Source organism: Gadus macrocephalus, chromosome 17 (assembly GCF_031168955.1).
Source record: "Gadus macrocephalus chromosome 17, ASM3116895v1".
NCBI lineage: Eukaryota > Metazoa > Chordata > Actinopteri > Gadiformes > Gadidae > Gadus > Gadus macrocephalus.
The window spans coordinates 6,623,258-6,646,826 of NC_082398.1; the positions used below are offsets into that span (position 1 = coordinate 6,623,258).

At 49.8% G+C, this 23,569-nt stretch overlaps 1 protein-coding gene across 1 annotated transcript; it reads left to right on the forward strand.

The window, feature by feature from the left end:
* Positions 1–5,716: 5,716 nt before the first annotated feature.
* On the forward strand, positions 5,717–23,436 carry tesk1b (testis associated actin remodelling kinase 1b). The gene is given in 12 exon segments (XM_060076667.1): positions 5,717–6,089; positions 6,526–7,265; positions 14,563–14,684; positions 15,112–15,160; positions 15,881–16,027; positions 16,749–16,831; positions 19,135–19,225; positions 19,838–19,921; positions 20,307–20,393; positions 20,586–20,694; positions 21,134–21,468; positions 21,470–23,436. Coding segments are annotated over 11 exon segments (2,079 nt in total). The 5' UTR covers positions 5,717–6,089; positions 6,526–7,085; the 3' UTR covers positions 22,262–23,436.
* The last annotated feature ends 133 nt before the right edge of the window (positions 23,437–23,569 follow it).

The window sequence follows — 23,569 nt, forward strand, 5'->3', positions numbered from 1 at the left end:
TTTCTACCATTGCATTACTGTCTAGCCAGTTCCTAGTTTGCTAACCTCCCCGGAATCAATCAATCCATACGTCCATCCTGGTAATCGAATAGATATAAGAGTTATTTTTGAGTCTCATAAAGACCTGTAGCAGATGTCTGCTACTATAAGCGACATGACGCATATTCTTTGTGCAGCCGTTTTGTAAGGATGCATCTAGGATGCGTTGCAGAATCTGCCCAGTCACATGACGGATATTATGTTCTCTGGCATCTCAGTAAGCTATTTTTCTCTCTGACATAAAGCCTCATCAATGCGTGCAAGCGAAATCCCTATTTTCTTACAATTCATCGTTCATCAGCGTCCAGAAGGGGAGATCGCTGGGTTAGCATGTGCATGTCGATAGGCCGCATGTATTCAATTGCACAAGATTCTAAACACATCGGAAATAGTTGAAAAGTAATTAAGTGCATTCCCCTCACATGGACAGGAGAGGGGGTATTGCGCTGCAAGTTCATAGATGCAGTCAAAGGATATTGAATCTGGACTAAACAACTCGTCTGAATCTGGGCTAAACAGATAAACACCAATTAACATATCTTGGTGTACAGGCCTACCTTTACCTCTGAAAACCTTTCTTGTAAAAGGGACTACAGTTGCTCCTACAGCCATATCAACTTCAGACAGACGCTCAAAAGGGTAGTGCGTGTACTGTATTGATGACACTTCGTGTATCTTATCCCTGATTGGTGGAATTGGTGCCCACTGGTTTTCACTGAGGGGCAATGTAGTATAGCCAGCAGTAATCCCACAACCAACGGACAAACAATTAAGTATAAGTACAAAATACATATTGAGTTATTTAAAAGGTAAATGGCAGCAGGGAAAATCTGTTTTAGGTTTATTGGTCCTACCCCTTGGCCAGATTGTGTCTGGGTCCAGACAGAAGCATTAGAACCCTTGCGGGGGGCTCGGATCAGCCGAGATTGACCGGGCTTTCATCAAAGTCCTACACTTGAATGGGGAGGGTCATTCCAGGTTCCGCTGGCAATTTTGCTCCATACGTTGACATTGCCTCGCAATCTGTTTCTATTTTTGAGGGAAAGTGTCCCGTACCTGCTTACGAAGATGAATGTGAGGCCCCATTCAACAAAACTGGTTCACTAAATGTTCGCCCAAAACGTTGAAGCCTACAATATAGAACATGGGAATGGTTTTTTTCTACAGAAAACATCCTGAAGCTTGCGCCTTGTCCATGTCCCTAATCAAAGTGCCGAGATCTATGTTCTGATTGTGCTTCTATTTGTGTACCAGTCCTTGAATATACACACGAAACACGATGACAGAGTCGTCAGAAAACTTTATTGTTATAACTATCAGCCTCATCATCATTATATTATCATCACTTATTATGCCCCACAGGCCATTCATGTCTTGTGTGATTATATATTTTATGAGATGGAATAATAATTAAGGTACTACCATCATACCCATTAAGAAAGCAAAGATTAATTTGGAAACAACCAAAAATTCCAATGTTTGTAGATTAGGTCTACTTATAATTCTGGTTTAGGAGGTCTTAAGAATGTGGAGACAGAGCCATCTCAATCCCCAGTTGTAAATTGAAACCACTTAACGAGCCTCAGGCAGAGGAAAAACTTCGGGACGTGCCGAGACAGGCGTAAAGATTTCTGGAAATCAGGGGAACTTTGCGTGTCAAGACGTGTATCAACAACCTATTTTATTGTCACGTGGTCATAAAAAGAGACAGAAAAGAGTTCCAAACTCAGAAACACCAAACATAACTAACACAATTTCGGAATGCCAATTGATTTACTCTCATTCGTTACACTGAAAGTAGACCTCCTGATTCACTAATTGCAAAAGCAGTTGACTACAATGCCGCGGAATGCAGATGGTCTGCTCCAGAGGGGGCGCACTGAGGACCTCTGTAGGACATGGAAGGTATTACATGTAACCTATTGAACAAATAACCTTAGGCCTAATATTGATAGCCTATCTTCTCTTACATTGGAATTTATTGTGTTCGGTCCGGCAAGTTTAATGGCATCTTAATCGCTTTCTCGAATACATGCCCTGATGTAAATTTCAGATCTGGTCAGATTAAAGTTAGTATGGTTAGACAATAAAGCTTTCTATTCTATTCTATTCTATTCTATTCTATTATATCTACGGGCAGCTGGGCCCGATACTCTCCCTTTCACAATCACGCACGCGCATGCGGGAGAGCAAGACACACACACAAACGCAAAACACCTAATGATTCCCTGCTTCTTTGCTCTTATCGTGTTCCAGATAACTCACCCACAACTAGCTTACTGCAGTTAATTATTCCCATACCAGCCCGATATATGCTTTTCTACTCCAACAAGAGGAGCTGGAGCAGGATTTGGGATGGAGGCCTTCTCCGGTAGCTCGGATCCGTTCAATCCAATCTCGCTTCTCCTTAACAAAAGCTCAGAGATTTGTAAAATAAAAGCGGATCTGATGCATGTCGGCCTAACAGGCATTTCATTTGCTCTTTAATCAGATCTTGAAACAAAGAGCCTATCTGGTTTAAGTAAACTAATCTCCTAGTGGATACTAATTAACTTTACTATTCTCTAATGGAGCGGGAAGAGGAGGGGGGAGTATTTACTTTACAGACCCCTCTATGGCCCTGGGGGGCTCGGCTGAAGTGGGTCTCTCGGGGCTAAGGTGTGTGTGTGTGTGTGTGTGTGTGTGTGTGTGTGTGTGTGTGTGTGTGTGTGTGTGTGTGTGTGTGTGTGTGTGTGTGTGTGTGCTTGATGTAAATATGCATTTATTCTTTTGATTTTCCTCCATTTGTGAGTATGCTCCGGTCACTGTCATCTTCACCACATCGTGTATGTGTGTGTGTGTGTGTGTGGGCGTGTGTGTGTGTGTGTGTGTGTGTTTGTGTATGCACGTGTGTGTGTGGTGTGTGTGTGTGTGTGTGTGTGTGTGTGTGTAGCACACACACACACACACAAATATCATCATGACCATTGATCTCTTCAGCAGGCATCTTCATCCACTTTGGCAGGAGCGGAAGGGCTGGAGGATGTGTGTGTGTGTGTGTGTGTGTGTGTGTGTGTGTGTGTGTGTGTGTGTGTGTGTGTGTGTGTGTGTGTGAGGGGGGAGGGGATGACCATGTGGCATCCCCCCCCCCCTCCATTCCCCCCGCTCCCCAGCTCCTCTCCTCCTTTGGGGATGAGCGGGCATGTGAAACAGCTGGTGCACTCCAACCCAATTAGAGCCTCCAAACCCCTCCCCCCCCCCCCCCCCAACACCGCTACTTGCCCCCCTCTAACCCAGACCCCCTGCCTGGGTCGCTCCGGCCCCCCATGCGGCCCCTGGGCCAGGCAGTGCGGTGCTGGTCCGGGGTTGGTAATGAGGTGGGGGCATGCAGGCTCTTGTACCAGGGAAGAGAGAGTCAGCTGGGGGACGGATGGTGCAGGAGGTTGGGTGGGGGGGGGGGGGGGGGGGGGTGGGGGGGTGTTGGTAGTGGTGGTGATGGGGGAAGGGGTTGGGGCTATAGATTTTTGCAGGATGGATTCAGGCACCAAATTGGACACACATGCGCCTGATCCTGTTTAACTTTACACAAGAAGCAATTCATTCCAGGATTCTAAACCACTTGATGAAAGGTACTGGGGTGTGGTCGAACCGATGGTCGTGCACAGAAGAAGGCTTTTGAGGAAGGTTTTCCGAGCAGGGTTGAAAATAATACGTTGTCACTTTGGGATTCAAATTTGTACTTCGGTCAGGCTGTGTGTGATTTTAGTATTGATTTATATGGTTGTTGTTGTTGCACTGAGTTGCCAACATCGAGTGCATTGTCCTTGACTTCGGCGTGCCTGTATCTCGGGATAACTATTTTGTGGTGATAGTGGTGGTGTAGCGAGTGCTGCATCGATTCTACTCTCAAATTGCGAGCGTTGGGTCCAATTTGGGACGAACACCGAAGTCTGCCCCTGAATTTCCAATCGAGCGATGGCTTCCAACGCCAGGAGCGAGGACAGTACACGAAGATTGGCGTGTCTTTAAAGAAAATAAAAACCAAGGAGGTACTCGAAGAGGAGGGGGTATACAGACGTAGCCCAACGAAGGGGGGCCTGAAAGGCATGTGTGTGTCTGTGCGTGAGGAGGCCTCAGTGTCTCCCAGATGGGCCTCCATTCGGCGCACAATAGAGGGTATTGATCAGAGCAAACGTTTTATTTTTTTTATAATTCTTTGCTCTGTCATGCTGGGAGAGCTGTGGTAGTGAGAGCTGGCAGAATGTGGGAGAGAGGCTGGTATTGATTTAGATAGAAGCATTATCTCACCTTTTCAGCACAGGGATGCACAGGGGACACACACACACGCTAACACACACACACACACACACGCACACACACGCATACACACGCACACAAACACACGTGCACAAACACATGCACAAACATACAGACATACACACGTGCACAAATACACACGTGCAATCTCCGCACAGACACAGACACACACACACACACACACACACACAATCTAGAGCAGTGTCACATATACAAATTAATTAATTAATTTGTTAAAAAACAAATGCTCCATTGACACACATCGGGATAAGACACAAAAGAGGCCATTATCAAAGCGGAATAATCCAAAATGACATTCCTTTGAATGAACATGAATAAATGCAGCATGGTACTTTGAGAATAAGCTTGCTGGAGGACCTGTTCCAATTCCAGGCTCACTCAATCAGACGCTTGATCTCTTGATCAGTCTTTAACGCTTGATATACGCATCTTTAGAGGGACTCTAGGCAGGGTAATCCTGACCTTCACCAGTATTGGTCTGCCTGGGTGCTAAATATATATATTATTTTTTTTATTCTACATTGGGATAATTGTTTACATTTTTTTTTTATTTCTTATTATTATTCTATTTGTCACCTTATTTTAATATTTCACATTTTGAATGTTGCACATTCTCTGCAGGCACAGCAACTTTTCATTTCACTGCATTTCTTGTATATGCATGTTACCAAGTCTTGAATTTTGAATCTTGAACCTTGGTTAATAGTTGACGTGTGGGCCAATTGTTTTGCTGTTGGTTCACGGTTTAGGGATAGCTAGCCAACGTGACCAGTGTCTGTAAAAGGGAAACCCAGGGGCCACCTAGAAGGTTCCTGAGGGCACAAGTAGTTCGGTACGGAAGCACACAAGGGACAATTTAGGGTGGATAAACATAGATGAATAAATCAATTGAAGCGTGGTGAATTAATAGGCATGAGGGCTGAATAATATATGGTAGGCCTAGGTGTCTTTGAATGACTAGATCCAATAAACTTTATCATGAATAATAAAGTGGCAAAATCAGACTATGAGAGTGAGAGAGAGGGAGAGAGAGCGCAAGCGAGAGAGAGAGAGCGCAAGAGAGAGAGAGAGAGAGAGAGAGAGAGAGAGAGAGAGAGAGAGAGAGACAGAGAGAGAGAGAGAGAGAGGGAGGAAAGACATGGAGAGAGGGGGCAGGAGAAAGAAAAAAAGAGAGAGAGCAAGCATATCTGAATTCCTGTTGAAGCAGATACGATATGATGACACAATTGTATCCTTTTGATCGTTTATATTTACTTATTGTAAGGATGACATAGCAGACCTGATGTGTGACATCACTGGAGAGTCATACGCGCCAGCGTCCGTCACCTAATACCCACATATCGGTTTGAACGCCGTAGTAGGGGGACGGACGCCTTTTATTCTATGATAACTCCCTCTTATTATGCCAACATCGGTGCCCCCACACAGGTGCTCCTTGGCGGCGGTCACGTGGGTCCCGCCCAGCAGCGCTCGACCAATAAAGAGCGCCTGAAGTCGAAGCTCAGCTTCCTTCTTCGCTACGAGCCGCAGAGAGGAGGCGGACGGGAGGTACGAAACGAAACCGGGGAAGATTGTCGAACGGTTGGGTCGCTGGATAGAACGAACGAACAAGCAAGGCAAACCGTTAGCAATACATAAACCCCAACCGGATACGAGAGCGGATATCGGCTGCAGACGCCCGGCGGCCTTGCAACAGCTCTATTGGACATTTCTGTTTTACGACCAAAGTGCAGGTAAGCATCCATGTCATGCATGTGTTTTACGGCTCGATGGAGGTGCAGTTGTGTGTCAGCGGTTTTCCCCCCGTGGTTCCCCGTGTCTTCTGATGCCTGCGTGAGGTTTTCGCAGAATCTGAGGCATGTTGCGTGTTACAACTCTTACTTGGACGTATATATAATTAATGGACCGGTGGGAGGTCCGACTGCGGCCGTATCTACCACGATAGACAGCTGCTGCACTGTGTGTGTGTGTGTGTGTGTGTGTGTGTGTGTGTGTGTGTGTGTGTGTGTGTGTGTGTGTGTCGCGTTGCCTATACGGCCCGTTATCATCACTGCCCCGCAGATAACCTGACGAATGGCCTGTGCCCCAAACACAAAGATATCCTTGCATTATATTTAATATCTTTACGACATGGTTTGTGTGCGTGTGTCTTTATTCGTCTATTTGCAGCTCTGTGCAAGTGCACGGGGAACGGGGGCTTGCAATTGGTAGATCGGGAGGGCTCGTCCTCGTGCCTTCCACTGCAAGAGGCAACCGGAGGAAACCCAAGCGACTGCTGCTGAGACGCCGGCGCCAGCAGCAGCAGCCTGCGCAGTTAGAAAAACGAGTCTGCGGAATAACCCACCCGGCCAAAGCGTTCCCCTGCCTAAGCCCATGAGCGAATCGAAAGGACTTGCACCCCCGGTGAACGATGCAGCAATGTAGCGGTCTCGGGTCTTCGGAATAGGCCTACCAAGCGGTCGGGTGCAGACGGTACTTTTCTTTTTTTCCTTTTTTTGGTGTTGAGCAACTCGGACACAGGCCTTCACAGTATTGCACCACGACTCTGGTATCCCCCAGAAGCCCCCACTGGGGAATACTTTGCTTGACTCCCGCGGGAGACCCCGAGAACTGAGCGACATGGACTGTGTCAACAGGAGCCGGGCTGTTTTTTGAACTGCGCACACGTCCAGTTCCTCCTCCTCCTCCTCCTGCTTTTCCTCCACCTCCCGTTCTGTTGCTCGTGCGACATGGAGAGGCTCGACTCGGACCTGGACGGGGCAGAACCGCCCATCCACAGCGTCCACGGCCCAAACCGGGTCCGACCCTCCTCGTACCGGGCTCTACGCAGCGCGGTGTCCAGCCTGGCCCGGATAGACGACTTCACCTGCGAGAAGATCGGCGCTGGGTTCTTCTCCGAGGTGTTCAAGGTGAGTCCTGGCTTGATTCGTTTGTTGTTATTTTTTCGTTCCTGTACGAGTCAGTTACATTTGCAGTTTGGAAACATCCTGCTTCCTCCTCCTCCCACTTATTTACCTTGGCCCTGGGAAACGGACTGAAGGTTATAGCACATGTATTGGAAGTGATTTGGTACAACGGTACTGAAGTAAAGTTGTTTATTGTGGTGGATTGGTCACACATCCTCAAAACTCCTCTCCCTCCATCCCTACTTCCGATCAGTTTCCACAATTGGTTTCTATGGGGACATAGGGAGGGTGTGTGTGTGTGTGTGTGTGTGTGTGTGTGTGTGTGTGTGTGTGTGTGTGTGTGTGTGTGTGTGTGTGTGTGTGTGTGTGTGTGTGTGTGTGTGTGTGTGTGTGTGTGTGTGTGTGTGTAAAGGGATACCGCCGGGGCAGGTAGATCTGGGGGCACGTGAACGAGGCGCCACCTGACACCGGGGGCAACCGGTACGGCTCCCGTTACTCGTGGCGTCATCTCCGCCGCCAGTCCAAAGAAGACGACAAGCACCTTCCAGAGGGGGGGGGGGGGGCAACGGCACGGCACTGGGCAGGCGATAATGTCGGCCATTATTGTTATTATGATTAGATTAGCACCTTCCAGAGAGACGAGACCAATGGCAGCTGTCCTCAGGTATTCAGAGTATCTGTGGATACCTATTGTCGTTATGATTTGATTGGTACCTTCCAAAGGGGCGGGACCACTGCATAATCACAGCTGTTTTGAGGTATTCAAAGTATCTGTGGATTCCTATTGCTATTGTTTTGATTTGATTAGCACTTTCCAGAGGGTGATGAACCACTCGATAATGGCGGCGGCTTTGGATGTTATCATGATTCGATTAGCACCCTTTGACCAGCGACGAAACTGAACAATGGAGTCGCAGGGGAACGGAGGACAGCTTCTCCAGACGGATGTCATGCAACGGGGTTGGTCTTGGCTTTCCAGTAGCACTCTGTCTTGAGAAATACCAAAGGCTCACCCAATCCGCTGAGACTTGGATTTGCCTTAGTTTTTGTTTTTTGTGTTCTCCAAAAAGGCATGAAAGTATAAGCAGAGATGATATTTGGGTTGAGGTTTTCCAGGTTGAACTGGCCACCCTCTTGATTGGTGGAGGTCGGGGGGGGGGGGGGGGGGCGGTGCAGGGGGTCCCGGTAGACAAAAGAAGAGTTTGGATGGCTTCTCGTCATGTTTCAGAAGGATCCAGGGATATGACTAATGTAACGTCCTCTTTATTTACTGTGGGATTACATTTTCCCACATGATACAGCTTCACTAAACTCAATGTCATGACGCCGTTCACTCGGTAGGGATGGTATTTTCAGACATTCCCCAAGCATTAAAAGATTTCCCCTTGTGATTTTCTAACCCACCATACCTCGTGATGGTGAATCACTCACTTCAACTTCCCTGCCACGAAGAAAGAAGGAAAACTTCTCAAACTACCCTTCCTTCAGAGGAGTCGCGTTTTATTATTCATGCCGGTGAAGAATAGCCACATGGCTACGTCAGGAACGCAACCAACGCCTTCACAACAGGCCTTTCGTTGAGCGCCGGCAGTAACTTTGCCCATTTTGAATGGCCAATGGGCATGCAAATGTCACAGTCACTTTGCGGCCGCGCTGTCAAGATGCTACTTGTTCTTTGATTGGCCTCCTGGCTGCGATCGTTCTGGTTGTTATCGTTCAGATAGCGACCATATAAATGCAAATGTGTTCGCAAAGCGGATCCGCTTCACTGCAATCTGCGGTCAACACTCGCGCGACAAGTGCGACGGCTTAATGAAATGGTTTTGTAATTGTGGAGGATTGATTGCCGTCTTGTCCCTCTTATGGGTGCATCCGCAGAGTGGGGGGGGAGAGGGGCGATGATGTAGCAACAGTCCGACTGCACCAAGCGACCTCTCTGTGATTGATCTAATGGGGTTTGCAGCTTGTGGCCAAGACACACACACACACACACACACACACACACACACACACACACACGGGGGGGGGGGGGGGGGGGGTCACTTCAAAGTGTTGAGCGCTGAAACCGGGCCCTGTTCCCGTTTGAAAATGGAAGTCTCTGTTCTGCTGCGGCGCTCCCTACATCAATGGATCTGCTAAACAAGGCGCCGAGGGCAGCCGCCCGCCCTCCCCGCCACTGGGCTGTTGTCCCGTATCGGAAGGAAACCCTCCTCCAAACACACAGCCCTCCTATAGGTGGGATTGGAAGAGGGTGCATGTCAATTCCCCTTTTAATTTTTTTTTTCAATTATTTCTCTAAACATTCTTGTTCTTTCTTGTGTTTATTTTGGTCTGGGATCAAACAGGTACTAAGAATGGTTCTCCTTGTGACCTTGTTTTTTTAAAAGAACTGGCACCTGATCACAAGTGAATTCATTTTTGTTTAGGTACAGATATTGTTTTACCTGAGGGCAAATCGATATAATGATCAGTCTAGACTAGAGCAAAGAGCGTTACACTAAGGAGTTTTAACTGGCAGCTCAAAAACTGCTGATTATGTAAACTAACAAGGTTGCTTGGCAATAATCCCTAAAGATGATGTTGCACAAAGAAGACCAACAAGATGGGTTATCGCGTTTGAGGGATTTTCATTGATGGATTTTCATTAAGGGCAATTTTGTAAGTGTTTCGGTGAATGAATTTGGTGATAATGGTATACATCTTTCAAGTTTTTTTTTAACTAATATTCAATGACATTGCAGCTTTAAATGACAGTTGAATGCAGGCAAGGTATTTCATAAGCGATCAGAATGATAATAAAATGACAGTGATGTATTGAAAGCACTAGGGTAGAGACGTGGGATGTTGCCAATGGACTTGACTTGAAAATGAATTTAATATAATAAATGTAGCCCACTTATGAGCGGCTGTAATGCATCTAAAACCACCCAAATGGGTTTTATGGAATCAGACCCACGGATGAATTATCCTGATCCATAAATGGGCCATTACAGACCCACATACCACGGTGATTTGGACCAATTAAGGCATTTTCATCCAAACTAAATAAATAGTTAATTCAGATCGGCCTAAACGCATCAAGGGAAGGAGGGCCTGAGTGTGTTGTCCTCGTAGTCGCAGCCCTTTTCACTTCCTTGGTGGTACTGAGTAAACCTGGTTCACACACTCTGCTAATAACGTGAAGGGCTGCTCTTATCTGTTGGTACGAGGCTGATATTTATGGCTAACATTCAGGGCAGAGTGTGCCAACGCGCCAATAAAAAGTTAATGGTTTACCCTCCGCAAAAGTCGGAACACCCAACACCCGATCAAGTGCTGTCACCGGAGTCCTCGTTTTGCCTGCGTGCGTTGTCGGTCCTGGTTTGTTGTTGTTGTCATTGTCTTCGTCAAAATGGCAAGAGAAACCTAGTGGCGGATTTATTTTGTGTGCGAGTGTGAGTCACGCGTTGTACCCCAAACATGAAGTCATCAGCCCGGTAATTATCCTACAGGCGGTGATTATCTGAGTTAGAGCCTTGTTCCCACAACGGGAAGAGCGGAGGAGGTGGGCTCCGTCAGCTTTTAATGACTTTGTGTCATCGCCAGGAGGCACACAATTTGGAACCTCCATGCTTACAACACTGTGTGTGTGTGTGTGTGTGTGTGTGTGTGTGTGTGTGTGTGTGTGTGTGTGTGTGTGTGTGTGTGTGTGTGTGTGTGTGTGTGTGTGTGTGTGTGTGTGTGTGTGTCAGCTGCCTGTGACATCAACCTGTTGAGCTGCGCGGTACACTATTGGCTACGCTGGACTAGCACTAAAGTGGCTGCGGCAATAGACGGCAGGTCGGGTTCCCACAGGGCTGGGGGTCTCCGTCCAGCACTCTCCTTTAGTCATGTCGCTTTTATCTAGAGTGACTCGGAGGGAATGCTATTTATATGCAGGTCGTCACAGATGACGCAGGTAGGGGTTACTTGAGGTGTCCCCCCCCCCCCCCCCCCTTTTCCCCTTAAGTTCAGTAAACGTAACCTCGCTATTCATCTTCTGACAAAGACCCTACTGGCTTTTTAAACTGTTGTTCTTGGGTGAAGTTCAAACCATGTGTGCTCTTTTGGTTGCTGAGTGCAGACACAGAGAGTGAGGGGGGCTCCCCCACTGCTGGGGATCTGTTGAATTGAGTTCTGTTCAATCAAAGGTAAATAAGGAGGAGGAGGAAGGAGGAGGAAGGGGGGAGGAGGATGGCTGTGGAATGGATGTCTGAACAAAAAAAGGTGTGCGTTTGTGTGTCGTTTTATGTTGTGCACGGCAGCATGTGAACGGTTGGTGTTTGGCAGGCCTTGTGGCATGTGCATGTTTTTAGACGTTAGAAAAGGGAAGTTTTGCTAGACTTGCACAATTTGTTTCACTTGATAAAGTGTGTGTGTGTGTGTGTGTGTGTGTGTGTGTTAGTGTTAGTGTTAATGTTGGCCTAATGGCGAAGCCTCTAGCCAGTGTGGGAGGCGTCCAAAATATGTTTTTGTAGAGACGACACACTGTTAATGTCCCCACTAGCCTGACATGCTTCAACCTGCCCTCTCTTTCCCTCTCTCTCTCTCCCCCCTCTCCCCCCCCCCTCCCTCCTTCCTTCTCCTGCGCACTCTCGCTTTCTCTGTCGCTGTCCTTTGATCTGTCTTGTGAGACCAAGGGTACCCTGAGTCTAATGTATGAGCTCTTTATGAACTGCTGTGATGCCTCTAAACGTACCAGAGTGTATCTTATTGACTCGATCTCCTGATTATGTATCCTGACGTACGTGACGTTGTGTATTTACTATTTTCCACAGGAAGGAGGGAGCGAGGGAGAGGGAGGGAGAGAGGGAGAGAGAGGGAGGGAGAGAGAGGGAGGGAGGGAGAGAGAGATAGGGAGTGCTTAGATTTGACCTGCAGTGGTTGGTTTGTTTGCTGTGGGCTCCTGCAGTGTTCTGGTGGGCGGGAGAGTGACTGACTTAGTGATGTTGCGCAACCACAGGGCTTGAAGTGATCGCGTGTGAGTGAGTCACCACACATGCACACGCATACACACACACACACGCACGTGCGCGCGCGCTTCTAGACTATGGGCATGGTGTGCATGTGAGCAGGTGCTCGCACGCCTATATTTCTACCGCCCCGTATAAAACGTCCCGTCTCCATTGGGGTCGATTGCTTGTCCCAGATGCACGCAACCTTTAGAGGAAGACTTTACTATGAAGATCAACTTGGAAGAAACAGGCACACAACGCAGTCACTGAATCTGCACAGGACTTGCTTGTGCATGGTACCAAGTTTAAACCCCTTGGATCATCATTTATTTATGTTGCCAAATTTTTTAAATTGTTATTATATTTTTGCTCTAGTCTCAGACGTCTGAATTCAAGTGCTGTGCTACTATGACGACCATGAAACATGAACGAGGGGCGGGGCCTTTTGGTACCTGGTGACCGACGGCAATGTCATCCCCCCACCTCTCTCGCTCTCGTCAGCCCGGGGAGAACACTGAACTTGCTGTCGGGTTATACTGACAAAGAGCCCTGGCACTGACATTGTTGCCACACGTAGAATTTTTGAGGGACTTGCGGTGCAACCGATTTGGCTTTTTGCTTAAGACTCAGAATTGTTGGCTCGGCTCGAGCCTCGTCTCCGAGGGAGCGGGCTGTGTTCTTAAGCAAGCCGTGCTTCACTAAGCAAGCGGACCTGGTTGTGTTTTCTGTGTCTTTCTGCTTAGGAACACAGAACCAGGGCGCATGCGTTTTTGAGACTTGGTATTCTGGGGAAAAAAAAACGCCCTGTTCAGAACTGTGTCGACGCATAAACAAACACTACTGCAAACCACAAATTGACACCTTCTCCCGGGAGACCTACGACAACATACCAACACACACCCCAGCTGAAGGGAGTCTGGATGTTGCTGACTGTAGATGTTATGATGCCACAGGTCCAAAAACAACAGCAGTGGGCGTGTGCGTGCGTGCGTGAGTGTGTGTGTTCCCGTAAATGTGATGCCACTGGTCCAAAAACGACAGCAGTGTACATGTCTATCAGTACGCTGTATGCGTGCTCTCCGATATAGGCACGCGCGCGCGTGTATGCGGTGAAATGAACACCGAGTTACATCAGTTTACATGTACTGTCGGCCTTCTGGACAACTGTATCAAGTTATAATACAAATGATAATGAATGCGTTTAGGAATTGTGTCGTGAACATGGCAAAGCTGCGACTGGTCCTGATGGAGGAATCACAAACTACAGTCATCGTTTTATGGACCTGTTGAAACAAGTTGGGGAGCTATGCCTTTCTAATTCACAGTAAACGTGTGACTAATGCTCTTTAATGAATTTCGTGGTGGGGCTAGATCATTGGTTCTCAAAGTGCGGCCCGCGGGCCAATGGCGGCCCGCAGAAACATTCCTGGCGGCCCGCAATGACATACAGAAAAATGTAAATATAAAGAGAAAAGTCGACTCTCTCTAGCTTTCAATCCTGTTACATCCTCAGTTTTGTGATTTAGACCTCACTTGACCTCACTCCCAGAGGTCCACGGTGCAATGTTCTTTTCACCACTGGGATGCTGACGGCGTTTCCCGCCTAATCTTTTGTCCTTTGGCGGCCCTCAGTCAAATTTTGGGTTCCTAAATTGGCCCTCAGCTGTCAAAACTTTGAGAACCCCTGGGCTAGATAATGGGAAAGATAAAGTGTGTGTGTGCAGATGTTCATGAATATGAATGAGACTTGTATTCTATGTGTCATTTCTAGGCCAGAGCCTAAAGGCTTAAAGCGTGTGCGTGCGTGAGAGATGCTTTAGTAGGCTTTGTGGCTTTTCTCTGGTCTGTCTGATCTGTTCCGTAGTCAAACTGACCTCATGTCCCCACTCCAGCTCACTTCCTCTCCTTCCTTATCTCACTCATCCTCTCTCTTTTTACCACATCTCTGTACATCTTCCCTCCAATTTCTCTCTGCCTCTCTCTACATCCCTGGGGGTTTAACTGATGTAAACATGTTGTTGATATCGGAATACATTTGGGGAAACGATTCTTGATTTGAGATTACACACATGCGCACATGCACACACAAGAAGCCATTGCGCAAACACTGCCATTTTATATTGCAACATAACTACCCATTTATAAACCCCCACACACACGCACACGCACACACGCGCAGTGTTTTGCCAAGTCAGCGTTTTGGATTATATTCAATAACACTTCTCCAATCACTTTAACCACCACTGGATTACATTAGAAGTAATTCACTCCTCGCTGGTTTTCAGTTCGTCCAGGTAATGGTTGGGGTGGGTTTTTTTTGTGCGCAGGTGCAGCACCGGGTGACGGGGCAGGTGATGGCCCTGAAGGTGAACACCATGGCCAGCAACAAGGCCAACATGCTCCGGGAGGTGCAGCTCATGAACCGCCTCTCCCACCCCAACATACTCAGGTGACCCACAATGCACTGGGGTTATTTCAGTTTCCGTTTTTTTTCCAGGTAAAGCCCCTATGATACTGTTGATGCTCCAGACCGTGGCTGTCAAATCTAGATTGTGTATACAGATAAAATATAGACCCAGTTGCATAATTCAACATGTTTGCGCATAAATATTAATTAGGGCTAATGGATGGCTGGACGTTTTTATATTGTGATCGAGCGATTTGATATTGCTTTGACAATCGATGCATGCGCCAGAAAGACAGAGAGACTTTCTTGGCACACACAAATTCATGACTTTATACAATTCCAGTTTGGACGCTCATACCATCAAAATTGCACTGGTTTCAGGGACGGCCAACTGTGCCTGTGTAACTACCTCCTTTTTCATTCTCATCGTGTTTTGCCATCTTCCTCGTCTGTCTGTCTGTCCCTCCAGGTTTATCGGCGTGTGCGTCCACGAGGGCCAGCTCCACGCCCTGACGGAGGTAAGGCTACATTCCCGTCAGCCAATCGGCACACTGTGTGACATTAGCCCCGCCCTTGTAGCTCCGCCCTTCTCTTCCTAGTAGACCCGGATGGGGGCAGGACTCTTGGAAAATAGAGTGGATTGTTCTCTAGGTTCAGCGAGCTCAGACGTCGATCTCCACCTCGTTAGGATATGAGTTGGGTTGTTTCCACGGCGACCGTAGAGTGTGATTGGTAAAGAGATTAGCACAAGGGGCGGTTTGAAAACAAGACTGGGAAAGAGATGGATTGTGCAGAGTGAGGTGGATGCTGGCCGTCACTGGGATGAGATTGATCTGGGTCGATGGCCTTTCACTGAGGGTGCAGGAAAAAGACCGTCTGTGTCAGACGGTTCTTCAGAGCAGAGCCTTGTTTCCAACCAAGGGTCCCATCTCGGGGCTCGACTCAAGAACGACAAAAATGTGGACGATGACTCAGAAACTATACGCCGCCTGAAATATGTCGGAAATTGGCAAATACTGCAGAACTGAAGTTTAGTACTTCACTTTGAAATACATAAAGCACATTGATCTGAAAAAAAGTATTTTCTTTTTACGCCTTTTAGACAATGATAGCAGAAACATCTTGGTTATTTTATGATGCAAAAAGGGAAATAAAGTTGCTGACTCTTTCCCCGTCTCAGTGGAGTATGACTGTGAAGAAGAGGGTCTGACGTCTCTGTGCCTCTGGCTCCCTCGCAGTACATCAACGGGGGGAACCTGGAGCAGCTCCTGGAGAGCGAGACGCCTCTCCCCTGGGGGGTGCGCCTGGGCCTGGCCCTGGACGTCGCCCGTGGCCTGGAGTACCTCCACAGCAAGGGCATCTTCCACCGGGACCTCACCTCCAAGGTAGACCCCCCCCCCCCCCCCCCCGTGACCATGACCCCTCAACACACCTTTGTTGCCCTTGTAGTGTTTTCGGTTTCTTTCATCCAAAGTGAATTAGTCTACATGTTGCACCGGGGTTCCAGCAGGGGGTCTCAGGACATGTGGCCCGTTGTTGGTCCGCTCCTTGTATGAACCAGGGCTCGGGTCTTTGACTAAGCTCGTGACATGCACATGTTTGTCAGTCCCCTTCACAGGCTTGGTCAATGTGCCCCGGTGCATCGGAGAAGACCCTTAATTAGGGTTATGAGCGACCCCTGTGTTTGTCCTACGATGACCCCTCAGTTAGAGGGTGAGCTCATCACCGTTATGAGGCTGGTTGTCGCTTATTGACGCAGCAGAGGTGCATCGATCGGTATTGGCTGAAGACAGTGTATTGGTCAAGCATTAAAACCACCAGACTTGCACTATGACCCCCCCCCCCCCCCCCCAGGGATGTGTGGGAGTGAACTAGATGGTTGGCAGTGAGGACATGCTGTAAAAGACTATCGGCGCCGAGTTTACATTGGAACAAATGAGGTCAAAGGTCAAAAGATGAAATGCAAGTGGGAGGAAGTGCATACAACACGCTCAAATGAACTTGCCCTTATTAGGAAACGCACACACACGCGTGCGCGTCTCCAGCTGCAGTAGTAGTGATATATCATGGTCGGCGTGACGCGTGTTGTATTTATTTTGGGTGCAGAACTGCCTGGTGTGCTGGGAGAACGGTGCGTGCTCGGCCGTGGTCGGGGACTTTGGCTTGGCGGAGAAGATACCAGAGTACAGGTACAGTCTCCACACGCGCATACACACATACACACCGCGACCGATTAGATAATAGCCAGCAGTCTGTTGGGACTTCTCCTCGCTCCCGTTTCTCTCTGCTCTGCTTCTTGTGCCCTCCCTCCATCCCTCTTCCTCATGTGTCGAGTATATTTCTTTCTCACTCAAACACTCACTCACTTTCTCGCTCTTCAGGAGGATCCCAGTATAATCTCATTACCCAGAGCAATATATTACTTTGTTTCACTACCCCCCCCCCTCCCATATAACTTATGTATATGTGCAACTATTCAATAACCATAACCCCTGGAACGCGTTTGTGCGTGCTTGTGTGTGCCTTGACCTTTCAATAACCCCCCCCCCCCCCCCTCCTCCTCGCCTACTAACCCATCACTTGAAGCGTGTATTTCATTACCCAGCAAGTGTGATGTACGCCCGGACAGACGCTGGCTAACAGCTGGGGGCGGCTGCTCGGTCACTGGAACCCAGCGGTTGGCTCGCTGTCGCTGAGCAGTGTCGTTGCACACCCAGAGTAGAAGAAAGATGTTAATTACGAAAAACGTCGGACGTCGTTGGGAGGCTTTTTAAAATGCCGCTAATCTACAGTTTGCAGTAAAACAGTAAAACTGTGCGGTGCACCGCTCTGCCCGTTTCTGGGCCTCGACGACGACAAGGCAGTGCAGCCCGCCTGGCGGTTTGCGGCCTGCTGAAGTGTTTTTGCACCGGGGCTGTCCTCTCCCCCTGGCTCTCTGCCGTCTAAACACGGCGGCGGCAGGCAACCGTACCTCAACACAAGCCGAGTTGACACCGATACAGGGAAGACATAAATCTGCACTCTGCACCCCCCCCCCCCCCCCCCAAGACAAACACTGCACCTCCCCCAAAGAAAAGGCTTATAAAAGGAACGCACTGTGCACGGAAAGACGTGCACACACACGGTCACAAAGCGTTAAAGTCCGAACAAATTGCATGGTGTGTGTATCACTTGAACTTTGACCTTCTCTCTTGAACACCGAACGTGTGTGTGTGTGTGTGTGTGTGTGTGTGTGTGTGTGTGTGTGTGTGTGTGTGTGTGTGTGTGTGTGTGTGTGTGTGTGTGTGTGTGTGTGTGTGCGCCTTACTGTTTCTGAGGTGAGGCAGCTGCCACTGTAACCTGGCCGTGCACACACACCAGACAGGACCACAAACTCACAGGCACACACACACTTGTATGAACCTATAGTGTTTCTCTTTATTTCATGCCAACCTTGTCTTTACTCAAGTGTGTGTGTGTGTGTGTGTTCCCACACACTTGTTGCAGTGCAACAGGGACCCGGGGCTGTTGTTTGTGGTCTTTGTTTACCTACTCTGGCAAAAGACGTGGTTGTTGAATGCCGGCCATTGAAGGGATTTCCGTTATATTTTCGAGGGCGTGTTTGTGTAACGTCCTGGTCAAACAGCTGTGTGTGTGTGTGATGACGACCCTGTGTGTTTGGAGTTCATGCCTTGTGTTTTGGCACGGTAGGAGGATGGGGGGGCGGGAGATGATTTTTTTTTTTTTTTGGAAAAGGCTCCTAATATGGTCAAACTATTCCACGCCCCTCTTTCTCTCCTCCCAATTTTTCTCTCCAACACCCCACTCCACTCTCTCCTCCCCCCTTTCTCTCTCCCCCATCCAGTCCTCTTCCCTGGTGTTCTATCGTTTTTATTCTCCTGTTGTCTCGGGGTCTGTCGCTGAGCTTCCCCAGCCCGCGGTCACATCAACGGCCTCAATCTCGTCCCTTTATTTTCCTTCCTTTCTTGCTTGCTTTCCTTCTCTCCATTCTGCCTCACGCTTCCGACCATTTGTCACTCTCTACCCCACAGTGGCAGATGGGACACACACACACACGCGCGCGCGCGCACACACACACACACAGGAAGTGTTTGCCAGAAGGAGGGGGGGGGGGGAGATGTGTGTGTGTGTGTGTGTGTTAATGTCGACAAAGTGCACGTGACTTTCAGTGCACAATGTGTTCCTTCCGATTTCTCTACACAAAAAACAGAAGTTGTTTCGTTTATAAAAACACTCCAGGGTCATCTGAGGAGAGAGAGACGCACACGTGCGCAGCGACACGTGCGCAACCACATGCATATTTCAGCGGGATGATGCCGTGGCCCTTCTCTTATTCCCCTTTTGTTTGCATCATGAATAAACGTTCATTTCGCAGCGTGTCAACGCATTCTACAAAATGTATGCGAAATTGTGTGAGGACAAGGTTTTCAGGAGAGCCCTCCTCATAGATCAGTCTGTTGTTCTGTCCTCACTCTCCTTTCTGTTCGTCCAGCGAGACCGGGGAGCAGGAGCATCTGTCCGTGGTCGGCTCCCCCTACTGGATGGCCCCGGAAGTGCTCCGATGGGAGGCGTACAACGAGAAGGTAATTGTCGGACGTCTTTATCACCCAGACGATGGGCCTGTCTCAATACCAAGAATGCAGAGGACAGACTTGTGCTCTCAGGGGGCGGAAGTTCTCGCTAGTCGTTCTTGGGAGGATGAACTTGTGAGTTCACGAGCACGCAGTCAACGCGGTTCACACTTTGACACAATGTGTTCTTCCTGCTATTGCGCAACACTCCCAGCACAGAGTCGGCCCAGGTGGCTCTGTTCCTTCTGACAGGGCACTAGACTAGTACACCAAACTATGTATAAAGGGAGTATTTAGGGAGCAGACCCATAAATAGACGAGTGAGCCCTGTGTGGCCCACGATGACCAGGGTCTGATTACAGGGTCTATGTTCATAGCATCTATCGATGGATGATTTTATGAGAGCAAGTCGTCAATGTATTCCCTGAGCGGGGAAGTATAAGCCAATCACAGGACTCCCCATCCTTTTTAACCTGTGTGTGTGTGTGTGTGTGTGTGTGTGTGTGTGTGTGTGTGTGTGTGTGTGTGTGTGTGTGTGTGTGTGTGTGTGTGTGTGTGTGTGTGTGTGTGTGTGTGTGTGTGTGTGTGTGTGTGTGTGTGTGTGTGTGTCTCTCACCTGTCCAGGTGGACGTGTTCGCATTCGGCATCATCCTGTGTGAGGTCATCGCCAGGGTGCAGGCTGACCCTGACTTCCTGCCCAGAACAGAGGTACCCTGTAGTAATCACACAATGACATCAATGCATTTCTAGGAGTCTTTGTTTGGTCATCAAAAGCGGTGTGCATTTCTCAGTGGTCGCCTATGTCTCTATGGACATTGAGGTGTTGCTATTGGTTGTATCTGATAGCCACTAGTTGGAGAAGAGTTAAAATTAAAGTCTAGATCTATAACGCAGAGGAATTCTAATCACTTTTTGAGTTTGGTGAAATTAACGTGGTAACTTCCTGTATGTTTGTCGTTCTTGTTTTTCAAGCCACAAACGGGGATTTTACACTTCAGTCGCACAGAACCGCCGGTTTCTTGCTCACAGGAAACCACAAACAGACAGACAGACAGGATACGTGTGTTAACCTCGTCTGCCTGTTCCTCTGCAGGACTTTGGCCTGGACGTGGACACCTTCCAGCACATGGTGGGCGACTGTCCCCCAGACTTCCTGGAGCTAGCCGTCACCTGCTGCAATGTAGGTCCCCCCCCCCCCCCCCCCCTCTTCTCCCAAATCTCCCTGGCTCATCATCTCCCCCACAATGCTGCGTTGATGTTTGCCGTGTATGGATCACGCTGTACACAAATGCCTGTCTGCGTTTCTAATGAGGACTCTAAACGTAACCATGGCAACGTGGACCCCCCCCCACCCCCCTCTCCTCTCTGACAGATGAGCGCGGCGCTGAGGCCGTCGTTCGCCGAGATCGCAGCCCAGCTGGAGCGCAGGGAGGCGGGGGTGGCGCCCGCAGACGGACCGGCCGCGCGCTGCGACACCTCCAGTAAGTTGTGTGTCTGTGTGTGTCTGTGTGTGTGTGTCTGTATGTGTCTGTGTGTGTGTGTCTGCATGTGCTAGATTGCATATTTGTTCCCCATAAAGCTTTTTTAAGGAGGATTACATTAGTGTCTATATATTGTAAAAAACAAAACAAAAGCGTTGGTTTGGAAGACGTTTTCTGGACACAAGTTTCCCCTTTAGCAAACCCACACGTTACGCCTGCTTTTGATGGTAATTCATAGCGTATTTCTTGGTTTTAAATGGGCCATCACTGTTGTAGTTTTTTTTTATGTCAATGGGAAGTTCAATGCGTCCCTGACTCTGCCAGCGAGCTCTGTACCGCTAGCAGCAGACGCCGCAGGCCGTACCTTCCCTTCCTGTAGTCCGAGCCCTCCTACCGAGTCCCCTCGGCCCCACTCCAACCTCTCTTCTTTCACTTCCAGCCTGCTCGCCTGCGATTGGTCCTCCTTCCCGTCGGGGCTCGCTGTGCCCGCCCACCGACGCCCGCCTCTCCCGCAGCAAGTCGGACATGCTGTGCCCCCCGGCCACGCCCCCCGCCCCGGGCGCCCTGGCGGCCCCTGGCTGCGGGCGGGTCAACCCCTTCTCCCAGCGCAAGGACCTGCAGGGCGGCAAGATCAAGCTGTTCGACACGCCCTCCAAGTCGGTCATCTCGCTGACCTTCGCCCTGCCACCGCCGCTCCACGACGACCCCGCCGACGGCGTGGGGGGCGGGACCCCGGCCCGCAGGCACCGCCGCTGCCTGTCCCTGCCGTGCACGCCCCCCGCCCAACCTCACCTCCACCCCCCTGCCCCCCGCCCCCAGCGCCCGGGCGGACCGCCGCCGGGAGACCGGGAAGGAGGAGGAGGGGGAGGGGCGACGGACGGCTGACGAAGAGGAGGCGCTGCTGGCGTCGAAGACCGCCTGCGACTCGGTCAACGACTCGGGTCTCCCGTTGCCCTCGGAGACGCTGACCCTGGAGCTGACGGACAAGGAGGAGGAGGAGGAGCCTATGGACTGCACCAGCTCCCCGGACACGCTGGGCGGCGGTCCCGCCCCCTCCACCCCGCCCCCGTTCCACGGCAGCTGGCTCTCCAACGGCCCCAAGGGCGGCGGGGGCCTCCCCCTCCTCCCCCCGGCCCACGACAACAACAACGTGGTGGTGGGCCGCCCGCTGGCCTGGGCGCCCGCCATCGCCCGCGGCAACGCCAACGGCTACCGCTCGCCGCCGCCGTCGTACAACGGCTACGACGACGAGGGCTACGACCCCGCCGGCGCCTCGCCGTTCGGCTCGGCCGGCGGCCACTCCCCCGACCAGGACGAGGTCATTTCCTGTCCGGGCTGCTGCCTGGCGGGCCTGCGCTTCCCCTCGCTGTGTATGCGGGCGTCGTCGACGGCGACGGCGCCCCGCCGGAACCCCTACAAGAACCTGAACGGCGAGCGGAGCGCCAGCACGCGGGGCCTGCTGCACGCCGGCTCCAAGGGCCACTCCCCCTCCTCTAGCCCCGCCCCCACCCAGACCAAGAAGACCAGCCCGGAGCCGGGACTCGTGCTGCCCGGCGCCCAGACATAGTGACACCCCCCTCCTCCCCCCCCCCCCCCTCCCTCCCTCCCTCGCCACACACTGCCGGCCGGGTGGTTCTAGTGGGGTTCTTCTCTTTGAGATGTTTGCACTGATTTTAACCCAGCAATACTACTACCACACACACACACACACACACACACACACACACACACACACACACACACACACACACACACCTTAAGTTTCCAGCGATGGAGGAGGAGGTGGATGACATTGAGTCTGGCTGCTGGACCGACGGGGTCAGTCCACTTATTTACTGAATGATTTGAGTATTTCCAACTGCTCCCGTCTCCCTGTGATGAGCAAAGAGTCACTGCTCTATAATATAGAAGGCGGGGGGGGGGGGGCAAGGAAAGGGGAGAAGAGGCCACTTTTGGTTTAGGATTGCGCCATAGACCGCTTGTAGGTTTGTGGCGCAGCGGCCGTTGGTGGCTTTGTAGCGCCCTCTGCTGGGCAAGGGGCGCTATGAACTCGGATGTCACGTCGGAAAGTGCAGCACGCCGAGACGCACGACGGCTAGTCGTGTTAGCATGAAAAAGAAGACGCTCGTAAAAAATGAACATAATAAGACCCCTTACCTGAATGTTCCCGTGCTGTAAAACTGCTGAACGACTGAAAGATTTAAATAGAAAAATTGACAAAAAAAATCATGAGTGACGAAGAATGTTGATGTAGGTCTTTGGTATTCCAGTAGCGGCGGACACAGGCGCGTCTCTTGACTTGAATAGTGGGCACTGGTATGCCTACAGTGGTTGTTAACGTGATGAGCTCCACCTGTGTTCGCTGTTACTGGAACGCCTCTGTGATAAAGGCCTGATAGTCGAGTATTAACGGAAGGGGGGACGATGTCATGGAGGGAGAAAAAAAAAAGCTTTTGTGTTTTTTTTTACAAGGTGAATGATGTACTGCCGATGAGATGTTTTGGTATGAAAAGAAGAGGTGTGTGTGTGTGTGTGTCGCATTATTTTGTTTGTTTTGCTGTAGGCCTATCATTTCTCCGGTTGCCTGGTGAGCACTTCGGCTGTATTACTTTTTGTTATCGCGATACGGAAACATTCGCAATTATTTGGTGAATGAAAAGAATGGTCAGAGACCTATAATTTCCACGAGATGTACAGATTGTTATTTAAAGATGTAATTAAATAAAGAATATAGACTCTAAATTGTATTGTTTTGAGACTTATCATTGTTCATTTACACTTTCCAAATAAACCAAACCAAAAATGTAATTGTCTTAACAGTCACTGGTAAGACACCAAGCTGTCTGGGTCCTCTTTAACACTTAGCTCTTTGTCC